The sequence below is a fragment of the Terrapene carolina genome, unplaced genomic scaffold (genome assembly GCF_002925995.2).
Source record: "Terrapene carolina triunguis isolate 2854851 unplaced genomic scaffold, T_m_triunguis-2.0 Scaffold183, whole genome shotgun sequence".
NCBI lineage: Eukaryota > Metazoa > Chordata > Testudines > Emydidae > Terrapene > Terrapene triunguis.
Window position 1 is genome coordinate 4,434,840 of NW_020664534.1, and position 18,239 is coordinate 4,453,078.

At 40.4% G+C, this 18,239-nt stretch overlaps 1 protein-coding gene across 7 annotated transcripts in view; it reads left to right on the plus strand.

Annotated features, from left to right (window-relative positions):
- LOC112107002 (poly(rC)-binding protein 3-like) overlaps window positions 1-18,239 on the plus strand; it is a 457,963-nt gene that overhangs the window by 354,516 nt on the left and 85,208 nt on the right. For 6 of the 7 annotated variants that reach the window (XM_026654134.1, XM_024200517.2, XM_024200513.3 and 3 more), the window contains one exon: window positions 17,532-17,667. In XM_026654134.1, the coding sequence (XP_026509919.1) occupies window positions 17,590-17,667 (78 nt within the window). In that variant the 5' untranslated portion in view covers window positions 17,532-17,589. Of the gene's footprint in view, window positions 1-17,527; window positions 17,668-18,239 lie in introns of those variants that run through there. The other variant, XM_029912077.1, reaches the window with a different exon arrangement.

Below are 18,239 nucleotides of genomic sequence, written 5' to 3' on the forward strand. Positions count from 1 at the left end.
AAATCTCGCCCCCAGAGATGTTGCAATAAGCTTCTTTCACAGACTGGACTCCTTCCTAGTCTGGGTCCAGCAATCATTCACACCCCCGTAGTTACTGTCCTTTGTTCCAGTTTCTTTCAAGCATCTCTTGGGGATGGAGAGGCCATCTCTTAAGCCATCTGAAGACAAAATGGAGGGATTTCCAGGGCCTTTTATATTCTCTCTCTTGTGGGTGGAAACCCCTTTGTTCTTCTGTGCGAAATCACAGCAACAAGATGGAGTTTGTAGCCACCTGGGCAAGTCACATGTCCACAAATGATTCCGCTCTTTGCAGGCCGACACCATTGTTTACATGTTAGTTTGAATGTTCCCAGGAAAGCTCAGATGTAGATTGGCATCTCCCAAAGTCCATTGTCAGTTAAGTGTTTCTTGACTGGGCACTTACTGAGAATAGTCCTTTCTCAAGAAGCTGACCAAATGCTTCACTGAGGCTACTTAGAATCAAACACATTGAGATACAAGTACATAGCCAATATTCATAACTTCAAATACAAAAATGATACACACATATAGACAGCATAATCATAACCAGCAAAATACAACCTTTCCATAGACACCACACTTGACCTCCTCTGTACAAGACCCGGTGCAACCATAGGACCCTGGTTGCAACAATGATTTATACGGTCACAATGCATGTCAATAACGTCACAGTATATATTAAAGTATACATTTAACAGCTTAAGTAATAACTTAATATACTACATATATGCAGTTTGCTTGTCAAAGTCCATTATGAGAACCTTGACATTTGCATTTCCTGATGCTCAGAGAAGTTGATATCAATGGAACTGACTTCAACGGAGCAGAGCCATAACTAGGCATTTTAGCGCCGGGGGCGAGCAAGCATATTTGCGCCCCCTACCATTTTTTTCATCATTTTTCCACCCCATTTTTCTGCCCCCACAGCTTTGTGCCCTGGGTGGCTGTCCCACTAGCCCCGCTGTGGCTTACAGCCCAGCAGTGGAGTTACACCAATGATGAATTTCAATATTAGTGTTAAGTAGAGCTGGTAAATTGTTTTTTTTTTTTTTTTTTTTAAACAACCCACCTGTTCACAGTTTTGTTGAATTAGTAAATCAGTTTTGATTGGGCCTGTCATATCCCTTTATTAGTTGCTGCTCATGAACCATAATTTTATTCATGGAAAGGTTCTCAAACAGTGAATTTCAGGCTTGTAGCAGAAATTAATGTAATGAAGAAATGCAATTGATGTTGTGACAATCGTTCTGGGAAGAATTATTTTACAAATATTAAGTTATACAATCAGGGAACAAAAACAATTCCATGTGATAAAGCCTGAATTAAAAAATTCAGTATATAGTCTAATCAGTATGGTGTCTAGTCATACTCACTATGAACAATTTAGTGTCAATCCATAGCCAGGTATGTTTGTAAAATCTATTTCTTGATCAGTTTAGAATGACAAATTTAAAAAGTAGCATGCTCTGTTCACAATTCACAAACAGGAAAAAAGGCTAACTATGTCAAATGGGCCATTCAAAACTAATGGTTCAACCAGCTCTAGAGTTTATATTCATTATTTTAAGACGTTGCATTTAATATGGTTAAGTGTCAACATATGGTGAGTTGTACATTTCTTTCAAACCATGTGTTGCAATAAAGTATCACAAAGTGAAGGAAATGTGCCAAAATAAATGGATTAACATTTTCCATATGAAGAACAAAAGGCCCACAGAAACCTCCTAATTTAATTTATTTGAAATACTGACTTGCATAAAACCAACTGTTCTCCTCTAGTAAGGATGTAAATGGCTGCTCACCTTCTGTAGCCCAAGGTATTATCTCAAACTACATGGTAAAACTGTATTATGGCCCAGTCCTGCAAACCTTTAATCACATGAATAGTCAACTAAAATTAAGAGGACTACTCAGGCATGTCTACACTAGCAAATACTGTACTATACCGTCAAAACGCTCCTATTGTGGATGTAACTTATACCAGCAAAAAGAGAGTTTTGCTGATATAGCTACATCTCCTCTATGGGCTTCCACAAGCACAGCTGCATTGGTCAGGGATCACACTTTGGCATGTCCCTGATTGACACGGCTATACTGGCAGAAGTCTGTAGTGTAGACCTGATCTCAAATTAGGAAGGACTACTCTGCTGAATGAAGTTTTGCAGGATCAGGCCTATCCATATGACAATAATGTAATAAATAACTTTATAATTTGCAGTACCTTTTTTGACTGTGCATATGTCTTAGGACGAAAGAGATGATGATTAATCGGCCCAGTTTTGAAGATCTTACTCAGCCCAAACTCCTACCTCAGTGACTATTCAAGTGTAAGATTCCCTGGGAGCAAGTCTAATAAAGCTGGTGTGCTCAAACGTCCATGGAGTATGAAAGGGTTGCAAACAGGGCTGACTCTAAATTCACATTAGGTTTCAAACACAGCAGCTAGAGCTGGGTGAAAATGTTCAGAGAGTTTATTCACCAAAATATGACGTTTCCATCGACCCAAAACCATTTGTGAATTTGACACACACAGTTTCAGCCCATCACAAAATGGGAAGAAGAGCCCCATCCCTTTATAACTATTAGCCCAGCAAGTAGGGCACTCACCTGGCATATGGGAAGACCTGGGTTTGAACCCTGCTCTAGAACAGACCAAGACAGATTTGTCAATTCACTGACAATTCTGAAAAATTTCAGATTTGGTTCAACCTGAATCTTTTGTTTTTTCTGCCACTGAACCAAAAAAAATCAATTATTCATCCAGGTCTTATAGCAAGGTAAATATTTTCCTGCTATTCACTCTGCTTGACTGATTTCAGACACTGAATTTGTCATATATGGTTTAGCAAGCCTCATTCCCTCAGAGAACTGGATTTCAATTTATTTTGGTTTACATTGTAATAAAATAGGTCTAAATACTTCAGACACGTCTGCTGTGTCATCACACTTGGTTCACGTGAGCTTGCTGGTATACAACTCCTCTTCCAAATCCAAAGAGTGGCCTCTCCTCTTCTCTCCACATGGCTGAGAGTGAAGGGAATATGGGGATGTGGCTAGGGGGAAGAGGAAGTTCAGCAGCCATTAAGCTTTTCCCCAGGTTTACTTACACACACACACACTCTCTATTGCATGCGCACACACTCACTCACTCTCTCTCTCTCTTTGCAGGACAAGCATGAATACACCTCTACCTCGATATAACACTGTCCTCGGGAGCCAAAAAATCTTACCGCGTTATTGGTGAAACCGCGTTATATTGAACTTGCTTTGATCCACCAGAGTGCGCAGCCCCCCCCGACCCCAGAGCGCTGCTTTACCATGTTATATCCGAATTCGTGTTATATCGGATCGCGTTATATCGAGGTAGCGGTGTACTTGGGTATTATGCTGCATTCAAGAACTTCATCCCTAAAGAAATATTCTGAAAAGCAATGATATATTTTTTATTGGACTAATCACAATAACAAATTACCTAGATAGTTCTTGCCCAAGATCCTCACACTCCCACAGGATTTATATTCCACTGGTAAACAAAATAAACCCTAGATTAGGTTCAGCACTTTCAATCCATCTGTCTTTTTTCCTAGATTTTACCATTAGCCACCAAGTGACTCCAAATCTGTTGCAATGTGAAATTGTAAAGGACTTGAAGCCTCTTCCAAACTACTGTCAAAACCCAGAAAATTCTTGAAAATGGTTTACTCCTCCTCCTTTCTGCTCTACAACACTGGAAAATGAGGGAAATAGCAAGAAAGCATTTAACGTGCAAATTTGGGGGTATCTCTATAATTCCTTTCCTGTATCAAGGCCTCTTTCTCACCTTCTCATCCTACAGAAATTCACTAGCAGCCCTACACGCCAACATGTAGTTAAGGAACATAAGAAAGAATGTTTACATTTAGAATACTAAAAAACGATTATGAAATTGCTGGCTCACCCCTAGATTTTTGGAAGGCTGGTCTCCCATTTACAGGTGCAGTTTGCACCTACCAAATCTGTGCCACACTCGGTTGTCCTCCATTCAATTGCAGTTACAGATCTGAGCAGCTGGATTTCTAACTACCCATGTAATCAGAAGTAGGACCGTTCAGATGTGCCCCCAAAGTCCATTTTGTGGGTGCAAAAATGCAGGAGCAAACTTTACAAGGGTAAATTCCACCCACAAACCGGGAGGCCAGGCCTGAGCCCAGCTGAAAAGATACTTCACAGTTTGTGTTCTTGCAGTTCTGCCTGTCATTGTGCTATGGGCTTAATCCTGCGAGGTGCTGAGCACTCTGGCTTCAGTCTCCGAAACTGATAAGCATGTGGTTAACTTTAAGCAGGTGAGTAGTCCATGAATAATTACACATGGAATTTGCATTAGCAAGAACAGTATGTAAGTGTATTCTGATATGTTGTGACTAGCATGCCACTGTATTAACAATGCCATATTGGAAGATACTTGATAGCTGTAGATAAGAATCATAAAGCTACTGTGATGTCCTATGCGATAGCTGCATCTTTTATATACTGGTCCTTTAAAGAATGAAGGAAATGAAAAGGATGCTACCCAATAGCTCAAGCTCCTAAAATACTCTTCTTCAAAGTTATTACAGTCTGGTAGGGAAGATCCTCTTCCTTTGTGGTACAAATATAAAAATAAACAGGGGAAGTGTGGAATCACTGACTCATTTGTTTTTTAACATAAACACATAGCTTTAATCCTGTTTGCACTATTTTGGTGTCATCCCAAACTTGTAAAAATAAATAGCATTACTCCACCTATCACTACCATGTTGTGATTTTGTATGTGTTTATGTGTAAACATGCATGCTAACATGGTTTTCACACATTTACAATAATAAAGAACAGAATATTTAAATTAATTCAACAGAGCACAATGCAACTTCCCACACTGATCATTTTCTTTCTATATCTGTGTTTCCCTGCTTGAAGTGAACAGTAGCTATATCCAGGCATGGATCTATCCATTACATTCAGTATTCATTGTAAATAACCATTGGAACCCAACTGGTTAGTCCTAATTTATCCAAACCTATTATTTGACATTTCAAACCAATTCCCTTCCTCAAATCAAAGACCCAGTATAGTACAAGATGGCTAAATCAAGCATAAATAAATCAAATGTGTACATGTTCATATGCTGTCTCCAGAATTCTAAACACTTCGAAAATAGTGGTTTTGTGGTGAAAAACTGAGCATGCTTTATTTTTAATATTGATGTATGACCTATACAATCCCAGATTCTTATCATCAATAACTTGAATGATCATCTCCTGGCTTTCTGCACTTTCCTCTTATATCAATCATTCCATAGCCACTGGATCTTTCCCTATTTCGCTCAGTGTTTCTTTTATCACCTCCTGTAGGAAAAACCTTGCCTTGACATGTGGTTAGCTAGCTACTGTCCCTCTGCTACATGATAGTTTCCCCCGTACTCAGAAAGCTTCTGGAAAAAGTGATTTTCTCTGGCTAGATCTCCACGCGTAACACCTTAACTATTTCCAATTTGGCTTTTTCACTCACTCTGAAACTACCCAGCTCCATGTACTTAATGACTCATTCCTTGTCTCTTTGACCATGGCTCTCTCTTTTCTTATTCTGCTTTATCTCTCTTCGTCAGTTATCAAAGACACTGGCACCTGTTCAGCAAGTTATCTAAGCATAGAATCATAGAATATCAGAGTTAGAAGGGACCTCAGCAGGTCATCTAGTCCAACTCCCTGCTCAAAGAAGGACCAATCCCCAGACAGATTTTTGCCGTAGATCCCTAAATGACCCCCTCAAGGATTGAGCTCACAACTTTGGGTTTAGCAGGCCAATGCTCAAACCACTGAGCTATCCCTCCTCTCCCAAAAAGGAGTTTTTCCACCCCAGATGGGACATGAACCCACAATCTTTGACTTAGAAAGCCATTGCCTTATCCATTAGGGCACTGGGGCCCTCATCCTGAGATGAAGGGTGGGGGGGAAGTAACCACCTAAACAGTGCTTTCAGAAGAGAAGAATTCCAGGGACCAGTCTTGAACCCCCGGCCACAAACAGCCCAGACACAAAACCAACCTCACATGTGCCTAACGTTTAAGCATATGAGTGGTCACATTGAAGTCAATTGGCCTGAAAATTGAAATCAGTGAGGCTACTTACTTGCTACAAGTTAGACACACGCTTAGGTACCTTGCTCAGTCACAGCCTTTATCCTCCCTGAATGCTTTAGGGAAAAAGCCATTTTCTCCAGTACTCTCCTGGCCTGGTTTGACTCATATCTCACTCACCATTCCTTTATCATTCTGCTTGAGGCTCTACATCATCCCTTCTTTCTCTGCTATGGAAAGCCTCAGATCTTCATCCCAGGTTCATGAGATTCAACTAAAATAAGATCTAAACATTTGATTGCTTCTCCAAACAGGCTTTCTCAAACTATATCCTAGGGACATAGGAATTGCCATACCACATCAGACCAATAGTCCATCTAGACAGCCAGTACCAGATACTTCAGAGGCATGTGTGAAATCCTCATATATTGAACAGTTATGCAATAACATGCCTATGGGGCCGTTTCTGCTAGGTGGTTAGTGATTCCGTCCCCGATATAGCAAGGTACTTAAGCGTATGTCTAACTTTAAATACCCAAGCAGTTCCATTAATTATCTTGCTGAATCAAGCCCCAAGTCCTAATATCTGAGAGTTGATATCCCATATAAATGGTTATCTTAGCTATTTGAAATCTAAATGTGAATGGTATTCTTCTCCATAGAAATAGATAATTATTTTTTAATCCTGCTAAATTCTTTGCCTCAATAATATCTTGTGATGGAGATTACAGTGATTTGCACAGGTTAATTAGGTTGTGTATTCAAGTATTTCCTTTCATCGGTTGCCTTATAATATCATTCAGCGTCCCTCCCCGCCTTTTCTTCCCTTCGTACTACTTGAGAGAGGGTAGGTAGGATTCTGTATCCCTTTTATTACTTTTCTTTTGCTTCCTATGGTGGTTGTGGATGAGTCCAAAATATAACAAAAGTAGCTGTGACACATAATTAAGCACCTCTGCCACCAGTCTCAGGCAAATCATGCAGAGGAAAATGAAAATAAGGGGATAAAAGCTAGTTAACCAAACTGTTATAAATCTCTTTGCTTTAGTTTATACTCAAGCCATAGAGCACAGTACTACTCACCTCAGTAGCTTTGATTAACTTTATTTATACAACCATTACCCCTACCCTACATTATAGACTCCTTGAAGCAGGGACTGTGCCTTCATTTATGTTTAGAAATTGTATCACTGGACCACAGTGGGTGCTATTAGAAATAAATAATAAAATATCATTATGAATAATTAACATTTTTCGCAACCAGACCCCGATTCTGAAAAGCATCCTTCTCCAGGGCAGAATTTAAAGCACATGCTTAAGTCCTGTTGACAGTGGTTAAGCTGCTGGTGTGCTGTAACCACCGTCTATCATGCTGACCAATATTGTCTCACTATTTCATTGTACTCCACAGTCGCTCTGTCTGTATCCATCTGTTCTCTCTTGTCTTATACTAGATTGGAAGCTCCTTGGGGTAGGGGCCGTCTTTTTTGTTGTGTGTTTGTACACACATTGTAGCACAATGGGGTCTTAGTCCATGACTGGAGCTCCTAAGTGCAATGGTAATACTACTACTACTACTAATTATTAATTATTATTATTATATTAATAATAATGGGATGCAAGCAGTAAGCGTGTGAGTAAGTGCTTTCCTGAAACAGTTCCTCAGTTTGTATTTACTTAATATACAATATTTCTTACTAAATCTTATGTGCATATTTCATACATTTAATTTAAAGTGTTATTGCAGAGATATGTGGAGGAGAGATATGACCCTTCATCCCCATATTTTGAATAGTTCCTCAATAGGACCAACACAGCAGGATTATTTTCCCTTTCCTTAGCTACAAATGCAGCAGCTACCTTTCTGTTTGACTCTTCCAAATGTAGGCTGTTATGCTTGCCGAAGTACTAAAGACACAGGCTGCCAGAGGAGTTTAGCATCTTTTTCTGCCTATAAGTAGATTAGTAATGTGGAACCTTTAAGCCTTGGAAGTACACCTCTACCTCGATATAACGCTGTCCTCGGGAGCCAAAAAATCTTATCGCGTTATAGGTGATACTGAGTTATATTGAACTTGCTTTGATCCACCGGAGTGCGCAGCCCCGACCCCCCCGGAGCGCTGCTTTACCACGTTATATCCAAATTCGTGTTATATGGGGTGGCGTTATATCGGGGTAGAGGTGTATGCACGGTTCTGTACACACCTGCAGTAGTTTTGCTCAGGAAAGGCAATGCAGTGAAATAGAAGAGTTGAAAGAATTTTGCTGCCACCCCTTTGCTCTTCACTTCTACTGGGGAAACAGCATATTGTAATCGCACCTGGAAGACCTAAGTGCTGGGAAGACCCTTGGGATTCCTGAGCAAAGTTCCACTGAATTTGATGGGACTGCTTGCATGAGTCAGGTGAGCAGGATTTATCCTTGACTATGTACAGTGAGGGAGAAAACGCCTCATGCTCAAGACAGCCAGCCAAGCCCCTGCCCATGCTACAGTGGAAACCATTGTATCAACAACTGTCTTTATACACAGTTATTGCTTGTAAGCACCCTTTCCGTTGCCTTTGGGGAAAGGGATATTTTATTTCCTGACAGCGGTGCTACATCCTGGTGTAAAAATAGTTCGTCTAACTGCCCGGGAGGACAGACAGTAACAATTCCCAGAAAAATACTCCTGTCCAAACTGGCTGGTGATGACCATTGCAGCCTGACCATTGCAGACACAGCTTCAACTGCAGCATGGTCGCAGCTTAAAAGAGTGAAGACAAGGGGTCTAGAGAGGGAAGGAGCTACAATGATAGATAAACTTTAAGCAGTTGAAAGAGAGGGTTAAAAAGTGCTTCAGCTGTGAAACTGAGAGGATTTTTTTTTGTAATGTTATCTTTGTTGACTACCAAGACCACCACTTTGAATCTCAATGACCCTGTCCTCTGAAAGCAGTTCAGTGGCATGTTTGACACATATTCTCCTTTCATTGCATGGAAACTGCATTCCTAGGGCCTTTCATACTTAACCGATGTATATTTCCTTCTTCTCATCTAAGGGAGAGTTGCAAAATTAATATGTGCACTGACTGGGAGCAGTTACAATATTTGTCTTTTTGAAGAACTTTGAAAAATATGAATTATAATTTGCATGGAATGTTAACTGGCAAATTCTACAGCAATGTTATAAACTGAAATCCCCAAATGGTAATTCATATTACTTAGGTTGCAGATTGGCTTGTGAAAAGTTGTACCATGCATGTCCTGCGCCTGCCTTTCTAATCTACAGGTGCTCTGGCGCATGCTTGGTAACTGCCCTTTAAAATTATTATTAAACTTTTTGCTCTGCAGTGTACAACATAATGCTGTTTGCAATAGACATTATTACAGCAGCATTTTGAGAAATATCAGCCACAGTGGTTCTTGAATTTAGCTGATGTAATATAGAAATTTTTATCTAGTGTTACTGATCGTTGCAAATTGCTTTATGGTCTCAGAGGATGGTGTTGCAAATGTAGTTCTTCGGGATGAAAATTACATTAAATGGATGCAGCTTGTGCTACAATGTATTATGTATCCCATCTGCAAGCTCCACCCAAACAGTAAAAGGAACTGACTTAGTGACTCATATTTTCATGTATCATATCCATCAGATAACTTCTTTTTCAGAACCACAGGAGCAGCTCAGATTATTTTGACATCCTCTGCAGTGTTTGGTAGAGATTTGTTTTCTCTCTCTTCTCTCTGTCCCTTTTTTCCCTCCAACTCTTTCTCTCTCTCTCCCCCAATTTATCTGGATTAAACAAGTCTGATTATTCTTTATGCCATCGCAAATAAAGTCATTTTCAGAAACAGATGTCTAAATCAGCCAGTGAAATAATCCTGGAGGCAGATGCAGCCTTCCATAAGCTGCCAGGCACATGGTGCAATCAAAGTGATGAAACAAAATGGAACAGGCTGCAGAAAAAGTAATTAAATTATAGTTCCATTGTAGAAGCACATTTTAAAATTACTGAGATTCAGAGCCTATAATGCTGGTATTATAGTTGAAAGAATACTTGCCATGGGTCATGAGCGTTTTTTTAAAACAGTTATTAATCATGCTTGACTGGAAAGACATGTGTAACCTACAACAAGCAGTGGCTGTAGTTTTGCCAAAGGAAGCTTTTGTTCCCTGAAGAGAATTGTATCAAAGGCCAGTGTGTCCTATTATTACATGTGCAATTGCAGAGTGCAGAATGTGAAATGGGGCTTTTCAGATTTCAATACAGAGTACTAAAAAAAATAAAAAGAAAACAAGTATTGTGTCTTCTTGAATACTGTATGACCTTTTTCCCCCTACCAAGTTAACTTATTCACTGATCAAAAAAAAAAAAACCCTCCTAAGTAAAGATAATGTTAAGGTTCTGACAAAAATGGAAAAAAGCCAGGAAATCTAAAAAGGCCTAGAAAATAAAGATGAAAAAAACCTCATTCGCTCATCTAAATCCATTTCCCTGCCAACACAAGATTAGTCCCTATTAGAGCTGGTTGAAAATTTTCCAATGGAACCTTTTCCCATTAGAAAATGCCAATTTGTCAAAATAAAAATGTTCTGCGGGAATGTGTAAATTTTGATAATATTTCCTTTTAAAAACTCAAAACAAAGCATTTTTGATATGGTCCGACCTTATTGTAATGTTTCATTTTCATTTTGTAATGATTTTTTGTTTTGAATTATTATTTTATATTTTATGATAAGACAAAATCAAAATAGAACATTTCAACATTGTCAAAACAAAAGCACTTGGATTGACCCAAAACAAAAAAATGTTCAAAAATGTTCCAAAGTTTTATCTTGTGGGATATTTTGAAATTTGACATTTCATACCAATACGGAACAAAACATAGATTTTTTAATGAAACGGAAATTCTGGTTCCTGACCAGCTCTCATCCCATTTAGAGCCTGAACCAATGTTCTTGAAGTCAAAGGCTAATGTTGACTTCACTGGGCATTGGATCCGGCCCCTACAGCGCTGGATACAGTTCATTCCCAAGTGATGGGGCTTTTGCCACTTCACCTTGGAGAATATTAAGTATCAGAGGGGTAGCCGTGTTAGTCTGGATCTGTAAAAAGCGACAAAGAGTCCTGTGGCACCTTATAAACTAAAAGATGTACTGGAGCATAAGCTTTCGTGGGTGAATACTCACTTCGTCAGATGCATGTTGTGGCATGTGACGAAGTGGGTATTCACCCACAAAAGCTTATGCTCCAATACGTCTGTTAGTCTATAAGGTGCCACAGGACTCCCTGTCGCTTTTTGGAGAATATTATTCACCTTAGGAGATTTCAGTGTCTGAAGTTTTTTCCAGAAATTCAGCCTAAACTTTCCCTTTAACTGCTTCCTATAACTCCTAGTTATTACCTCTTCCCACGTCAATCAACCCTGTTGTACGACCCCAGTGAATTCCTCTCCATCCCAGGTGTTTGTTTTTCAACATTTGGAGTCTGTTATGTGTCTCCTTATTTTGTTCCTTAACCAAGCTAAGCATATTTGGCTTCATAATTTTTCACATACATCAGTCTCCCCCAGATTATATTTTATTGCTCTCCTGTGAACTCACTCCAGTGTTTCAGTCTGTCTGGTAATGGGGTACCCAGAACTAAACATAGTATTCCAGGAACAGGTGCATCAGAGCCCTATAGAGAGGACCTATTATTATCTCTGCTTCATGATATGACATCTCAAATTTGCTGTCCACGTACCATACCTAGGTCTCTTATGGCATGACCGCTTTCCAGGTTTCTCTGTCCCACTGGTACAAATAATTTTCCCCCTCATGTATTAGCCTGCATTTCTTCAGGATGAATCTCTTACTGTTGATTTCTGCCCATATTTCTCATCTCCGTGTCTCCTTTTGTATTATTGCCTTGCCTTTGCTCAGGTTTGCAAAATCTTCTAATTTAGTATAATCAGCAAATTTCGCTAATGTGCTGCTAACACCCTTTTCCAGATGACTGATGAAGATGTTAACTAACACCAGAGTAATGCTGATCTCTGCAGTAGTCACTAGATATTTCCTCATTGCAAAATATCATTAGTTACCCACTCTTCAGAAGTCTTCAGAGGAGCCAAAGGATCATGCTGTCGTTAGTCCTGAGCAGGGAATGATAGGTGAGGGCAGGCTCCTCTAACTCTGCTTTCTACTTCCCACTATCCCCATCTTGCCCTTGGTTATAGGACCAAATTCTGCTTTTGGTCACCCATATGGAATGCTATTGAAGTCAGTGGGGTTACACAGGGGCAGCAGAGGTCACAATTTGGCCTGCAGAATTTAAATACCTTTAAATGGATTGTGTTTTTAATCTGGTACAGGAAATTCACTCCTATGTATTAATCTTTTAGTGCCTAGCTTCTGCATTTTTACAGCAACCCCTTTAAAACAGAGGATGTATAATAGATGTGCAGGGAAAACCAAATGTAGTTTTTGCAGCACTATAGTAAGGGTTGTTATGCTTAGCAAGTTGGATGCAGCAGAGAATCTGCCCCAGTGATTTCAGAAATCGATCATACTGGAGTAAAGTCACTATCAGATGCCACATTTTTCTGTTATGTGAGTTGTGATGTTATATACTAAACAAAGCAGGGTGCCATGGAACTGGTAGGGTGGTTCAGGGATCAATTCCTTACTTCACTGGGTCTATCAAGTGGATAAGGTGAATAGAATTTGGCACCAGATGTTATTTCAGTCAACAGCTGTGTAAAAGCAATCAACAGTTTTTATTTAAGAATTCTGTAGTGCTTTTCCTTGAGTATCCCAGCTACACATAATTAGCAAACGGGCAACTTTACATCTAGCACTAGCTTCTCAGCAGTAAAACGAGATAAATTGTTTTCGTTTTAGAGCTTGACTTTGAAGTCATTAATAAATATAATATTTGATTTTTCTGAGCTTTTGAGCACTTCATCAATTAGGTGACAAACTTGCTTTTGAATTTTAAAGATTCTGCTGGTTTAAATCAGTCCTGGAGATATTGATTAGAGTGGCTAAAATCTTGGCAAGCATTTGGCTCTTTACTTTGAGTATTGACTGTCCATAAAAAAGTCATCTATCATGCTTTTTTTAAAAATCTGGTTTGAAACAAAGCTCTGGGAACTTGTTCACTGCATAGTCCTCTGGTTGACTAAAATGTTCTTACAATACCAAAGATTTCACTTATTACAAGAGAGCTGGCGAGTGAGAACTGAAATATTAATCCTGTAAGTGTTATTTTAAAGCAGCTGTTATGATGATCTGAAATGGCACTGAAACACAGTGGGTATTTTTTATTCCTGTGAGTGATGAAGTCTTTACAGGAAACAGCCATATTTGCAGCTGGTACGATTGTACTGCTGTGGGCGATATCCTGTCCTTTCTTTTCTCTCAGAGAATTCCCTATACATCCTTGCTTCAAGCAAGCGTGACCATTATGCCCCAGAAAGAGGGCCTTTGACAGATTGCCATCAGTTCCCTTGTGGTAGGATCTTGCCTTCCTCACTGGATTGGATGCTGCATGAATTTCTAACCTCTCTACATTTGTTGGCTGGTGCTGCCTTTTCAGCATGTAGTTAATTCTGTGGCCTAGAGTAATTCAGTGGAATACATCAGGAATTATCTTGTCTTTTTGTAGTATTTTGGTGGCTTATTGTTTGTGGTCAATCTATTTTTAAATGTTAACAAATTGGTCTAGCAACAATTACTGAAATTCCACATTGAAAAACAGACGCCTCATTTATGGTAAATAGTGGTTGAAGTGTACTACACATAACATTTATATGCAAAATTAGAAAACACATATTGAATAAAATATATAGAAAAGGCCCTTTTTATTGGGCCAAATGTCCCCTATGTAAGAATAAACTGTATAGGGAATAGGAGCTCAGGTTTCTATCTCAGAGGATGAATTTCCACTTCTTACCATGCGGTAATGGAAGTGTTCTACGCAAAATAAACACATCTCAGGAGTCCTGCTGGAGTCTCACATGCAGGCCTGCCCATGGTTAACCACGTATTTATCATCTCTGGGATTTATTATTGCCACTCATTATATCTAATAGTGAAGCCACATACCCTGCAAAAGTTCTAGAGAATACAAAACTCAGAAATCAGGCTGCGTAGCAGCAAAGGTCACTGTGGGCACATCACCCACTGGCTCCCCATAGCATACAGGGAACAATTCAATGTATCTGTCTTGATATTCAATCATCCGTGCAACTGGCCTTAGCTACTTGAGACCTGACATGTACCTCCACAACCCTGGAACTTATGACAGCTAAATTTCACTGGAAATGAGAAACTATTGACCAATGGGAAGAGGCTCTAAAGTGCGGCAGACAGAACTTTCACAGGAGCTAGGCCTAGACTATGAAACTCACTTCCGCAAGATAGCAGCGTAACCCTGGACTTCACCACGTACAAGTAAATAAATGCAAACTCATTTATTTGACTTAGTTTTACCTCGGTCAGTTTTTACACATGCACGTACACAAGCCAAAAACCCTATAAAATAATCAAGCTGTTTATCATGTGAGTTTGAACAGAAGAGACAGAGAAAAATAGTTTTTATATTTAAATACTTGTGACGTGCTCTGATACTACAGCAGTTGGGCCATATAATCACCTGGAAAGGTGGATAGATTGGGGTGATATGTAGAACAGCTGTCCTCCCAGCCCAGCCAGTGTCTCACCTCTCCACATCCATAAAGCCCAATCTCAGGTGTATTTATGGTGTTACCTACAAAAAATGTTATTTTTACAGAATAATAATTATAAAATAAGTTTCATTTTAAATGTCTCTTTCAAACTGAATGATCCATATAATAAAAAAACCCTCCTGGGCTTATTTTAGTCAGCTGTTAATATGCTTTACTGGGTCACTGGACTCACTACACCTGAGGCGTTGTTAATGACATAATAATGCAAGCACCATTCTATCTTCATATCTGTGTGTCAGTATATTCATGTTTTCATATATTTACTACTTGGAAAGGACGTTTCCTTTTTTAACTCATTCTCTCGTCGTGCCGCTTTCTTCCCACTACCTAGCTCCTTCCTCCTCACACCTGGCCCTCACCCAAATGTCTCTTCTGCTTCCACAAGATTAAGTACTGGGTGTCAGAACTAGAGGTGGTTGGAATTTTTTTTTCCTGCCAAAAATAGCCAGGGGACAAGTTTCTCAGCATTTTCAGCAAAATTTTTTGACTTTTCTGCTAAAATCCAGAAAACAAAAAGTCGGCCAAAAACAAAAATTTTCAGGTTTTCTGTTTTCTGACCAAACCCCCCCCACACACACATTTTGATGGCACATTTTCACCCAGCCATAGTCAGAACATTGCTGAACTCGCCTGTATAGCAACACCTCTCTGCAAAAGTCCACCTCTGCATTTCTTTGGTACTTTTTGCCAAATGGCAGTATTAGAAGCTTGCTTCTATTCATTAGAGGCTTGCAGTGATATGCTATCGCAAAGGCCCAGATCCTCAAGGATGTCGAGGCACCTTACTCCTATTGAAATACCTTTTGAGGATCTGGGCCAAACTGACTTACTCAAGGCTACACAGTGTGTCAATGGCACAAACAGGAGTTTCTGGTTTCCATCCCCTCCCCTTAGGTAGCTTGTTCTACTGGACTCTCTTCCATTTTTCTCCAGGTTGGGAGATGCCATAGTAATAAGATGAGCAGTGTTAATAAAAATAATAATCTCGACAAGGGGCTGATAGAGTATCAAAGACATGATCAGATTTTCGACTATACTCCTGTTGGTCAGTGTGAACTCTCCCAGGGCCTAGTCACAAGTCCAAGTTAAATGGCAGGAAGGGACGTGCAAGCCTTTTACCGAAATGTGCTGGTTCCATTCTGGGCTAACTGATCCTGGGAACAGTTGGCCCCCGGAACCGAGGGGACCCATTTATTCTATGTGTCTAGGTCTCACAGAACTAGTTGTAGGAACGAGGTGTTTCTGTAGCTCCCGAAGCATCCCTCCATAGATCCTCACATGCACATTCACACTCTCTCATTCCCTTCCACGTAGTTGGGTTGCAGACTTTTCTACAGCCCTGTGATAGCCTCGTAACACCTCTGCTACTCCTGCTGAGGCATGAAGGAAAGGACCGAATCTCCTGACCTCAGTCCCCAGAGCCACAATGGTCATATATAAGAAGTCATTAGCCATAGACTCTGCACCTGGTGGGACTCAGACTGAGCTACTGGGCCACCACCTGTGAAGTGGTGTCCTTCAGAATGTGTTAGCCACTGCAAAGTCCGGCCGGACCACAAAGCTGGGCCAAACTATGAGATGTCAACGCACTGGGTGGGGCTGGTTCTTTAGCCACTAGAGCCCCCACTTATTATAGTGATACCAAAGTAATGAACATGAACCTTAACAGATCTTTGAGAGAAGCGACAATTTGCCTTTTTTTTTGGTCCTTGTTCTGAAACTAATGTTCTGCTCTGAATGTGACTCTAAGGATTCAATTTTCTTTAAGACAGGCCTAAAATGGACAAAAATCACTAAACAGTCTCCAAGAAAGCTTTAAGCCTTCTTTACTTTGAGGATTGTCTGTCCCTGGTAACATTCATCCCTCCCTATTTTAATTTGTAATGATAAATGTCCTTGCAATAATAAACTCATAATAGATGCTTGTTTATCTCTTCAAGGCCTGTCCTTGCTGCTTTCATTAGCATTTCAGGATATTTATAACTTTGTGAATGACTGAAAATCTGCAATTTGTCATCAGGGATTAAGAAACATCCTTCTCTCACTTGGGGCAGAAGCTGAGCTTTGGCCTTGGAGAGACGGAACCACCTCTGGGCTTCTTAGACAAAAACAAAGCCAGACAGTGCCCAGATTTACTGCAGCAAGTGGCTCTTCGCTACTCAGATGTCTTTGCTAATGTGTCATCTGCTGTTGCTGGTAGGGTTCAATGTTTAGAACTGAACTATCTGTAGGGACCATAAAATCCTCTGTTGTGCAGGAGCAAGAAAGAATAGGGTGGAGACTGGGAGGAGAAGGGAGAGGAATGTAAGTGTTTCCATTTCCCAGTTCAAACAAAAATAACAGCGTTTAAAAGTAAAATTGGAATTTTTTTCACACACACACACACACACAAATGTGTCCGTTCAAGGAAATATTATATTTCAATTTGTCATTGTGGTTCTGCTGCACTGAGTCGCTCTCAACTTCAGAGCACACGAAGCCAACAGAATCTTGAAGGCTCAAAAGGCAAGTTTATCACCTACTTGATGAAGGATGAAGTACTCAGACGCTTAAAAAATAAAAACAATCAAAGGAGCTTTTCACGAGCTAAGCCACTCTAGGGAAAATCAAAGGGGGGGACGTTAATTGGTTTGTGCAGTGTGATATTTTCAGCTTTGAAAAAATTCAGCCATTCAGTGATACTTTCTTTCTTTCTGCAGGTTGACGAAGTGAAAAAACTAAGAAACTGCTTTCAAGCATTGAAGATACCAGGCCAGGATGAACACGAAGGACACAAAAGTGACTGAAGGAGGTCTCAATGTCACACTTACCATACGTCTTCTCATGCACGGCAAGGTGATGCACTTAACACTGTAACGGCGGTTGTCTTTTTTTTATTTATCTAGGTGTCTGTAGTTGCATTAAAGTCTGATAGTTACATTTACAGAGGCCCTGGTCCTGCTTGAATTTAAGTCAAGAGCAAAATTCCATTGACTCAAGGCCCAAAGACCTGTCCCTGATTCAGCAATGTGATACCGCTCATGCTGAACTTAATGTAAGGGGACTGTTGCCCCTTACTAACATTCAGTGGGGGTGTTTTGGTTGGCTAGCTCCCAGCACTAAAAGGGGAAGGATCGATGGGAAATCAGGACCCTGAGACTGACAGTCCCCAGGAACAATGGCGAGAGGCCAATGCTCCAGGTCAGCCTGATTAACAGGGCGGGCAGGCCAATCAGCATGACAGGAGGCCAGGGTGGGTCCCGTCCGCCGTGTGAGTTGGAATTGCCTGGGTCAGACTGAGTGGGGCCGAGCTAAGGAGAAAGCAGGGGCCCAAGCTGAGCTGGAGAGCAGAACCGTGCCAGATCCAGAGGGGCCAGAGGCGCAGCCACAGAGCCAGAGACGCAGCCCAGGGAGAGCAGATCCTGTGC